The sequence below is a fragment of the Microtus ochrogaster genome, chromosome 17 (genome assembly GCF_000317375.1).
Source record: "Microtus ochrogaster isolate Prairie Vole_2 chromosome 17, MicOch1.0, whole genome shotgun sequence".
Classification (NCBI taxonomy): domain Eukaryota; kingdom Metazoa; phylum Chordata; class Mammalia; order Rodentia; family Cricetidae; genus Microtus; species Microtus ochrogaster.
In genome coordinates this window covers 6,036,196-6,046,991 of record NC_022019.1, presented here as the reverse complement: position 1 = coordinate 6,046,991, position 10,796 = coordinate 6,036,196, and the positions used below count along the sequence as shown (strand labels likewise).

Below are 10,796 nucleotides of genomic sequence, written 5' to 3'. Positions count from 1 at the left end.
AGTGCTAGTGAAGAATTTTATTTCCAAATATAGACCACATTATTATTGCTCTTAGTCACCCTATAGTATTAGATCTGAAAATCGATCCCTTCTGTCTATCTGAAGTTCTCAATCGGCACCTGCTCATTCCCTCCCTTCTCAGTTGCCCAGCCTCTGGCAGCCATCATGGTACTCTCAATTTCTATGAATTCAGTTGTTTTAGAATACTTGTCTCTCTCTGCTTGACATAATACAGTAACGATCTGTGTTGTCACACATGACATAGCCTTCTCCCCTTCAGTATTGTTTGTGTGTGTGTGTGCACCACAGTGGGTTATGTGGATGTCAGAGAACTGGTTTTCACCTTCTGCCTTTACATAGGTTCTAGGGCTTGAACTCAGGTCGTCAGACTTGCGTAGGCTTTACCCACGGAGCCATCTCATTGGCCTGATTCCTCCCGCTTTTAAGATCAAATAGCATTCTGTGATATCTGTCTTTATCAATCCATTCATAGACATGTGTGTTATGAAGTGTGATGTGTGTTAGCCGTGGGAGTGGTGCTCGGTGATCACGGGATGTAGATACCCCTTCACACGTTGATTTTAATCCCTTTGGATATGTCTCCTGGAGGAAAAATATTGACCAACTAGTTGGTGGTTCTACCACTAATTTTTTGAGGACCTCCACACCATTTCTTGTCCCAGCGATTCCAGTGTACATCTCCACCACCAGCACCCAGGAGTCCCCTTTTGTCCATGTTCTCACTAACACTTGTTGCCTTTCATCTTTTTGTATCTGGTTGGCTTGTGTCACAGTTCATTTGAGACCTAATTGTGGAGCATGGTATGGAGCATATCCTGGCACTGCGCAGGTGGTCATCCCTCCCTCCCAGGGGTTGGGGTGTGGCCCAAGGCAGACAGATGCTACCAGAACAGGGATGAAGTAACTACAGGGATTGTTTTCTTGTCTCTGATTTAGTTCTTTCTGCTTCTGTCACTATTTCTATTCTTTTCTTGGAGATATTTGGCATGGTTTCCTTTTTAACTTTTTTTGTTTGTTTGGTTTTTGTTTTGTTTTTTCGAGACAGGGTTTCTCTGTGGCTTTGGAGCCTGTCCTGGCACTAGCTCTTGTAGACCAGGCTGGCCTTGAACTCACAGAGATCCACCTGCCTCTGCCTCCCGAGTGCTGGGATTAAAGGCGTGTGCCACCACTGCCCGGCTTTCCTTTTTAACTTTTCAAATTCTTTTTTATTGTTCTTCTCATATGAATGAATTATAATTGTAAATTCGCACCCTCCCACTTGTCCTGCCAACTATATGAAGGCTTCCTTTCAAGAACCATTTCAGATTTTTAGCATTAATTTTGTTGAGCTATTTGTGGGCTTGATTCCATTTAATCTCTTCAGCATTATATTTGTAGACATACACAACCTGTGTGTTCAGACATTGTGTATTAGCTAGAGATTTAATTGTGAGGCTGTACACTTTCCTTCCCAGAACCATGTTTATTTTCCTATGGTTCTGTGAGAATGCATGGGGCTGCCCAGTCCAAAGATTTTTTTTTTATTTTTTGCACATTGCTGTTGTTTTTGAAAGGACATTCTGTTGGAATGTGCTTTGAAAGAGGATTTTTATTTCTTTTAAAAGCCACAAGACAAATTTACATTTATATCTGATCATTAATCTTGACTAGAAAAGTCCTTTAAGTGATGGAGTTTAAAGAATTCTTCTTCATATTAGGCATTATATCTTTTGCTGTTGTGATTTTATTCCTTGTTTCCTTTTGTTGTGGCTGACTTTTCCACTACCCTCTCTGCTGTTAGGTTTTTTGGGATAACACTTTATTTTCTTCATATTGCTATAAAGTACCTACACACATATAATAATATATATGCACATTTATATCCTTTGCCATCATTTTAGGTTTAAAAATGTTACCATTATCATTATTTAACCTTTCCTTCTTTACTTTAAGAGCTGTTTCATTTTAAAATAGAAAAATGATAGTCAAGATTATTCTGAATCTAATCCATTCATCAAGACTAGGTAGGAACTCAAGTATTGTTTTCCCAGTACTGGGGATAGAGTGGAGGGCCCTTGCACATGCTAGGCAACTGAGCCCCATGCTAGCCTGAGCTTGTGTTTATGTAGCAAATGCTTCTGAGTCACAGTTGGCTCGTTTTAGGTGTGAGTGGGCAAACTAGACAACAGGTCGAACTATGCCCAGAGAGTAAAATCAGTAGCCAAGTGTGTGCCATGGGAAAGGTATCCAGTTGAGAGTGGATGGGACTGGCCAATCCGTGGAGAAGTGGGCATGCTAGGAGCTGAAAGTTACCGTCTTTTAACTTGGCTTATTTTTGTTTCTTTGTTTGTTTAGCATTCCATATTGGAAGAAGAAATCTTTAGACATGAAAAAAATGCCTTTGTTTAGTAAATCACACAAAAATCCAGCAGAAATTGTGAAAATCCTGAAAGACAACCTGGCCATTTTGGAAAAGCAAGACAAAAAGACAGACAAGGTATGATTTAAAACAAAGCCATTATTAAAATGTGTGTATTTCAAGGCCACATCCATGTAAAAGCTTAATGAAGAATTGAGTGTGGTCCCTGGTATGTTCATAGGTTGTTTCGGGTTTTTATGCGGCTAGTAAATGTTGGGTCTGTTGCACTGAACCTTTCTTCAGTGTCCCTCTGACCCAGCCCAAGTCTCTGTAGACATAGGAGCTGTCTTGTTGTACTGTGTTATGGTGATGGGAAAGAGAGAACTGGCACAGTTCTTCCACATTGTTCTGAGGTCTGACCAAGGGACTTTCTCATAGAGAGGCCTTTGTTCATTCTTTGAAGGAATTTTAAGCCCCACATGGTTGGTTCTCTCAGCAATGACTAGATTCAAGATGACCTGTTATAAAATAAAAGACCTTAGGGTCATAGTGTGCTTCTATCTCAGTATGTGATATATCCTTAACCTTTCTGAGGAATTGGAGAAATATCTTGTTCTAATTCGGACAGTCTTTGAGACAGCCAATTTTTGGTTTAAATACAAACTAAAAATAACCTTCATGAAGTATTTAAATGGCAAACATTAAAAAGAAAAATTAAAAGCCTCCAAGTTTTCATTACTAACCGGGAGAAGGTCAGTTAAGCCCAGAACATTCACGTTCGCAGCACCGCTGACGAGATTAAGAGGAGGACCGCTTCTGCTCGCTGCAAGTGACAGTGCACAGGTGTCTGAGCTTTGGAGACATGTTCAGTATTATCTGATGAGTGGTAAATATGCATTGCGAAGATCCTACTGGCCCACTAATGATACCTGGACACATTCTGTGGGCATGCTTTTGAATATGCCCACTATACCAGGCTTTTTCTTTTCAGCCACCAACCACCACCCTAATCATGACACAGAAACTTATTAGTTTTGAACACTCGCCCTAGCTTGGGCTCATTTCTGGCTAGGTCCTTTAACTTAAATTAACCCGCTTTTCTTTACCTACCTTTTGCCTTGGAGCTTTTTAGTTTTCTCTCTTCTGTATATCTTCCTTTCACTGCTTCTCATATCTCCTTTGCTGGCAACTGCCTGGCTTCTGGCTCCAGGCATCTCTCTTGTTCTCTCCTCTTTTTCTCCCTTTCATCCTTCTCTCGAGCCTGGATTTCTCCTCCTTTTTATTCTCTCTGCCCGCCAGCTCCACTTATCCTTTCTCTGTCTAGCTGTTGACAATTCAGCTCTTTATCAGACCAATCAGGTGTCTTAGGCAGGCAAGGTGAAACAAATGCAACACGTCTTTACATAATTAAACAAACGCAGCATAAACAAAAGTAACACACCTTTACACAGTTAAAGTAATATTCTGCAGCATAAGCACATGTAACATATCTTTGCCTAGTTAAAATATTATTCCACAACAGCACACCAGGAGAAACACATGCGAATGTATTGTAGTTCACGGCTTCTTAATGAGAACAGCCCCCAAATTCACAAACAATAGGACCAAGAAAGACGTTGCAGCATACCCAGCCGTGAGTGGAGGAGTAGAGATGGGGCACTTGGTGAACTGCTGCCTCCATGCAGCCGCAGAGAGGAGTTCCCCTGATGGGAAGCTGAGTGAAAGGAGTAGAGTGTGTAAGGGTACAGGTCTTCCTTAAATTCCCAAGTTAGAGGGGTTACAGCAGCACAAAGGTAAGGGAAGTAGAGAAAGGTGAACCGGTCATTATGCCTGAGGTTACTTGCATATACAAAGGCAAAGTTTATTTGTTCTCCGAGTTTTGGAAACTTCAGTCTATGACCAATCGGCCACATTGTTCTGGGGCCTCTTGTAGGGACAGCCCATCATCATATAGGGAACCTGTGACAGAGCTTGTAGCTGGGATGGGAAAGGAAAAAGGTCTTATGGCCCATCCCACAATCCCATTCAAATGTGTATTCTCAGTGACTAGGAGAGACCTCCCCTGAGGCCCTGCCACCTTCAGGATTGCCACACTGAACACATGGGCCTTTGGGGAATATTTAAAATCCAAATTATTATAATCTCATGAAGTATAAAAAGGTGCACATGGTGACAGGGTGCTGAAAATATGGTCTCCTGGCTTGGACTCATGATAGCAGAGAGCTTTTCTTTATAGGTATTCTTAAGCCTGTAATAAGCTAAAGAATTTGAGAAATGCCTTTTAAAAAGTAGTGCCATGCTGACAGAAGTTGTTTTTTGTAATCCTGTCTTATTTTCCATTCATTTTCTTCTCATTTTTAGTGATGTGATACTTGCAATATAAAATCAACCAAAATAAACTTTTTTAAAAATAGAAACACAAATTGTTTACTAAATTAGTCTTTCTTTTGTCAACTGTACTAGTTTAATGAGGGCTTTTGAGGTAGAATTCTCATACCATATAATTTCTCAACTCTGGGTTTTTACAACTCACAAGATTGTGCAACCATCCCCAGTGTTTAATCAAGAACATTTCCATCATTCCCGAAAGAAACCCACAGCCATTAGTAGTCATTCCTCACATCCCACTCCCCGACTTGACACTAGCTGCATTCTGCCTCTATAGTTCTGCTTATTATTCTTGAACTGTAGTAAACCGATCAAGTTTTACAAATAGAAAAAATACGACTGTGTAGGAGGAGTAAACATGTCAAAAGATTATGAGTTGTATATAACAACTTGGGGTTTTATGCCTGGACTGTTGGAAGACCAAGAGAGTAGGGAGCCATTGAGAAATTGTAGCAAAAACTTTGTAGCACTTGGTAATTCCTGAAAATACTCGACTTTTCAAGAATACACTTTGTTTTTAGCTTGTCTCAAGTTAGACTGAATAATATTGTTTGAGACTTCAGTTATATTTCTAAGAGGAAATATAAGGAATCTTTTTACATAAATTTTAGTAACTTTTTTTCAAGATTAAAGAAAGCAATACCTACTAATGTTGCTGCTATTGTTTATTTATAGTCAGAAAATGATCTTTGGTTATAAATAGACAAGGCCCAAGAAATGTTTGTGTGTATGTGTGTGTGTTGTTGTTGTTGTTGGAAGTTGTTTGCTGTGTGTGTGTTGTGTGCTCCCTTACAACCTAAAATTTGTATTCTTTCTAACTATTAACATGCTCTCTGGTCACTAGGCTTCAGAAGAAGTATCGAAGTCTCTGCAAGCAATGAAGGAGATTCTGTGTGGTACAAATGACAAGGAACCCCCTACAGAGGCAGTGGCCCAGCTGGCACAAGAGCTCTACAGCAGTGGACTGCTGGTGACACTGATAGCTGACCTGCAGCTGATAGACTTTGAGGTGAAGGCTCTGTCTGAGACTGCTTCTTGAGTAACTAGTGAGCGTCTGTATTTGACTTACAATGACTGATGTCCCTCCTGGGTCTTAGCAGTAAACAAGTTCGCACTTAAGACAGTTAATGTCCACATATATACAATCAGCTTTCATAAAACCTTTATAGGCAGACTCAATAGCAGGCAAAAAGGCAAACTGTGATTAAGTTTTTTGCAGCTGGGTCAGTGACCACTGTTCACAGGAGGTAACAATTACTGGTACACAAGGTACAATTTCAAGTACACAACTCATTCTTAGAACAACCTTTATGGCAAATAAATTGTATTCATTTATTAGTGTGTGTGTATGTGTGTGTGCAGTAGTTGTGTGTCCTAGTCCATGTCAGGACGACTCTTTGGAGTGAGTTCTCTCCTGCCACCTTGCGGGATCAGGAGGTCAAACTCAGGTCATCAGGCACAGGAACCTTTTCTTATTGAGCCCTCTCATTGGCCCTGTTTATCCCATGGTATAAAGAACCCAAAACTCAAGATTTTAAGTAATCTTCCTAAAGCCATGGAGTTGCTAAGCTGCATCTGTGATCCAAAGGCTGTATTATCAAGCCTGTTCTCATTAAAATACTATACAAAACCAAAAATTTATTAAATGCCAATATGGTCATATGTTTTGACATCATTTTGAAAGCAGTTAAACCAAATTTACCTAGCAATTAGATAAAATAAAAGCAGTAAGTGTGTTATAAGCATTTTATTATTATATTATTATTTATTGTTTACCTTATCTAATAGTGAATAATGGGAATATTTGTGGCAGGTTTGTATATCCACTGTTTAGATGGTAGTCAGCCTGTTTTCCTATCTCTTTCTTTCTACCAGTATACTTGGTAGTGTCAGGTAAGTGTTTGTTTTTTGTTGCTTTTTATGGACAGTAGGTAATGCAGGGTTTGTTTTTTTTTTTTTAAGCAAATTGATGTTATCTTTGTTTACAAACAGAAGAAAATTAACTACAGTGATTCAGCTGACATAAGGTCAGGGTTCTAGGAATCTGTGGAAAACTAACCCACAGCTCCCTGGACAGATAAGATGGACATAAAAAGTGCAGACAAGACTGTGGGTATAAAATCAGGGTGTGCTGGAGAAGGGCCTCAAAGAACCCCGGCTTTAACTCATTCTTCCTTTCAGATACAACTGGCTGTCTCTTTCTTTCTCTCCCTTATTCTGTTTCTCCATCTGACATTTTCTGACCCATAGTGTCTTCTGTTCCTTGGGCTTGACTTGTTAAATCTCCGCCTCCCTCCACTTGTTTTCATTTTCCTTTTCACCCTGGCTATGCATGGAATCAAAGCATGCCTTTACTATGTTCATATATGTAAATGTTTCTTATTTAGTTTAAAATTAGATAGCATGAACATAGTAGAGGCTTGGCATAGTGGAAAACACTTGACTTGGTGATGCAGCTGTCTAGAGTCCAGCCTCTGCTGCTCATTGTACAGCCAGCAAATGAACTCTTCTAGCCCAAATCTTCTCGTCTCTGTAGCGCAATGACGGGAACTGATGACACTTCTGACAGTACTGAACTATGTAAAGACATGCATCCCGTCACGTGCACACAGAGCTGTGAGGATGGAGGCGGTTTCTCCAACTTTCCTAGCCAGCTTACGGGAATGTGCTACGCATCTCCATGAACCACATCTCCATGAACCCCAGGCAAGGCCCGGCAGCCTGGAGGCAACACTGTTCCTTCTTCAGACCAGAGTATCAATTCAAGCCAATGACTGCTTGATAAAATTCTTCCTTGTTTCAAAATGTATTCTAACCATACAGAACCCCTAACCCTTGTCTCTCAGGTCATAGGTAGCATTCAGAAGCCCCTTTTGTTTTGAAAGTGCCTTGGATGCTAGAACTGTGTTTCCTACAACTGAGCTACTGCTAAACAAAGCTGTGAGGCACCTGAAATTGTCTTTGGTGCACTCCGTTCAGTGTTACATAGCATTTTGAACATGTTGTTCTGCGCCTGCCCTTGGCCATATTCTTTCCAGCAGCCTTCTGGAAAGGGACTAATCTTAGGTTGGTTGGTTGGTTGAATATAGGATAGAATAATAGAAGGTATCCTGGCCAGGCACAATTGTACACTTACAACCTCAGCATTCAGAAAGGAGGCTGGGCTGAGAGGATCAGATGTTCTAGGGCTACTTAGAAAACTGTAAAAAATAAAAAAAGACATCATAAGCCATTTTTCTTAAGGAATTAATAAATTATTGGGTAGACAATTCAGGCTCTTTTGAATGGTGATTATAGCACTTCTCAAAAGGAGAAATCTTTCACTGTGTGTCTTTGAAGAGCACAGCAGGCATTTGACTAGAATTTCTGATGTTTGTATAACTGGGAGGAAAATTACTGTTTTAGGGATGGGCTCCTGTTCTTGCCAGATAACCCAGGGGAAGAAACATTCATTGCAGAGAGAGGGGAAAGGAACAACAAAAGTATGAACTTTTGTTTAGAGTCCGCCGTGGTGGGCATGAGGCAGGTTGTTAGTTGTAAAGTTAGTTGTATACAGTCTCTGCAATGACTGGAAGGAAAGCAATGGACTTAGCTACCCCTTTCAGAGAACGGTAACAGAAACAGGAGAGTCGTCTTTTTTAGCAGAAGAGAAGCATTTGGAGCATGGAAAGAGAAGGCTTGAGACCACCACCAGAAAGGAAGGAGGATAAGGAAAATGATGACTAGGCAGACTGAAGATGTTTTCATGGGTCCGGGCTTCACCGTTATTGTCCTGGAGCCTTCTTAGGGCTGGTGTGAATGGTGTATTTTGAGGGAAGGACACAGAATGGTTTTCTACGCTCAGAAGGATGAGAATTACCTGTTGCTGGACCAAGACAGTTAACAGGGTTTACAAACTGGGAGACAAGAGATTCAGAGCTCACACTGACAGCAGTGGTGCTTCAGGAAGCAGTGACATCAGAGTTGCCATCTGGGACTAATGCAGGAGTATGTGACAAATTCATTTCTTCTTCAAGAATCCAGAGGAAAGTGACCTGTGGGGAATGGGACAAGAGGGGAAGATTCTGCCATCAGTAAGTAAGAGCGAAAAGACAGACCTGAATATAAAAAAGAAATCTCATTACTCAGCCATAAATTATTATCTAATCCTTTAAGCCTTAAATTTGCTGACAGAAAATAATCATTTGAGTATATTATAAGGTTGAGGGAGGGACGGAAGGTAGGAAGGAAGGACAGACTGACCTACCTTTACTGGATTCAGAAAACTGATAGAGCCAAGGGGTACTGATGCAGCTTTCCCTTCAAACGCCTCCAGACATTTCCTGGACCCCATTAGAACAGAGCCCATTTTGGAGCTCAGTGAGAGGAAAACCTGGAGACTGCCTTATTCAGACTATAAGTTTGAGTGACAGCTGTTAGTAAGTGAAGGAAAAGGAAAATAGGACAGGAAAGTCATTTAGTTAGACCATGGACTGACCCTGGAGTCTGGAGGTTCAGAAGCAGTTTAAATAGGAAAGGAAGCGTCATGGGGTGTCCAGAGCAGTTGCCAGCATCTATCTCAGTCAGGTGAACATGAAGAGTTGCACATACTGACTGAACTTACAGGATGTGTATTGTACTGTCTGTAAGACAGGAGAGACTAAGGAGTGTAGGCATGTTTTGTACTGACAGAGAGGTTCTACAGAGTATCCTTGGATACAGATTGGAGGACGGTGACCTCCCAGACCTTCTTTGTGATGCTGCTGAACTCCCATGGACCAGCAAGGGGACTGTGGGATGCTCATTCCTTTTGGGGAAACGTTCACTGGAGATCGTTGTAAAGGATCCAGAAGCACTGGGTCGGAGTCCTAGGACATGAATTTTCCATAAGCAATTTCATTGCTACTTCTTGCCATTGCTCCAAGAGCCTCAATCTCAGCGGCAAGATCAGCCTCCTATAATGCTCCAGATCCTCAAGAAAGGCAACAGAAAGTTTATTGTATTCTCTCCAAAAAACAGTGATATGGTGCCATTTTGTAACAGGTAGTTCCGTCTTATTCTTTAGTACCAGTATTCAAAAGGAAGAAACACCAGAACTCTGTGAGTTTAGGCCAGCCTAGCATATACATTAAGTGCCAGGCCAGGCAACATCATTAGACCCTGTGTTACAAAAGAAAACATGGCACTTACAACTAAAGCGGCAAGACCTCTGATATTGTGGGCTCAAGATTAAACTTAGAACTGTGTCTTTTGAAGTTTGGCCACTACTTAAGGCATAGCTTTAGGTCATTTCATATTCTGTAATGCAGGTGGTAAGAGATCAAGGGGTTAAAAATGTATTGCACGGCAGGACTGATGCATTTGCTTTAAAGGCAGGTATGCCTTGCCACATAGGGGTGGGTGCAAAAGTCGAGTGTTCAGGCTGAATGAGAAAGCAACTCATCGTGGCAGAAAATGACACTGAGATCTAGCGGTCATTTCTTACTATTGTCAAACTAGGATGCAGGAGAACAAGCCACTGTCAACAAGAGTGTGTGAGCGAAGGGTTTCAAGCCAAGATGAGGAGAGCCACCTGAAGAGCCAAGGATAAGCGGAACAAAGGGGGGTGCAGAGAACTGGTTGGTACAGTTGGGCTGGTTGACAAGAATAGCACAAGCTCTTGACCGGTTGTTGCTCGCTGGTGTTACACATTCAAGGAAAGAATTTGTGATAAGCTGGAAGAAAGCATTTTTCAAGCTATTTAACTCTTTCTAATAGTACTAGTTCTCGACACAGAACCAGGATGAACCAGTTCAAGGTTAAATTAACCAGATCATGAGATTTCAGAGTCCCAGAGCATGCAGCTGCTATGGTAACCATGACTGCCTGGCACACTGGGGGCTTTCAAACCCTCTTCCTTTATATGTAGCTTCACCATGGTAGAAAGCCCCACAAAACAGATTCCTCATCATTTCAGTAAGATGCTTCATTGTCCAAAATTTATGAAAATCTTTAGTCACTAAACATATTTCCCTCCTCTCTGGCCCCATTTAAAGCCATTCTTTACTTTTGGTTTTATTACTTTGAAAAA

At 41.1% G+C, this 10,796-nt stretch overlaps 1 protein-coding gene across 4 annotated transcripts in view; it reads left to right on the top strand.

Annotated features, from left to right (window-relative positions):
• Cab39l (calcium binding protein 39 like) overlaps positions 1 to 10,796 on the top strand; it is a 115,969-nt gene that overhangs the window by 49,481 nt on the left and 55,692 nt on the right. For all 4 annotated transcript variants that reach the window (XM_026783239.1, XM_013349237.2, XM_005355413.3 and 1 more), the window contains 2 exons: positions 2,356 to 2,497; positions 5,592 to 5,756. In XM_026783239.1, coding sequence (XP_026639040.1) covers positions 2,387 to 2,497; positions 5,592 to 5,756 — 276 coding nt within the window. In that variant the 5' untranslated portion in view covers positions 2,356 to 2,386. The remainder of the gene's footprint in view (positions 1 to 2,355; positions 2,498 to 5,591; positions 5,757 to 10,796) is intronic.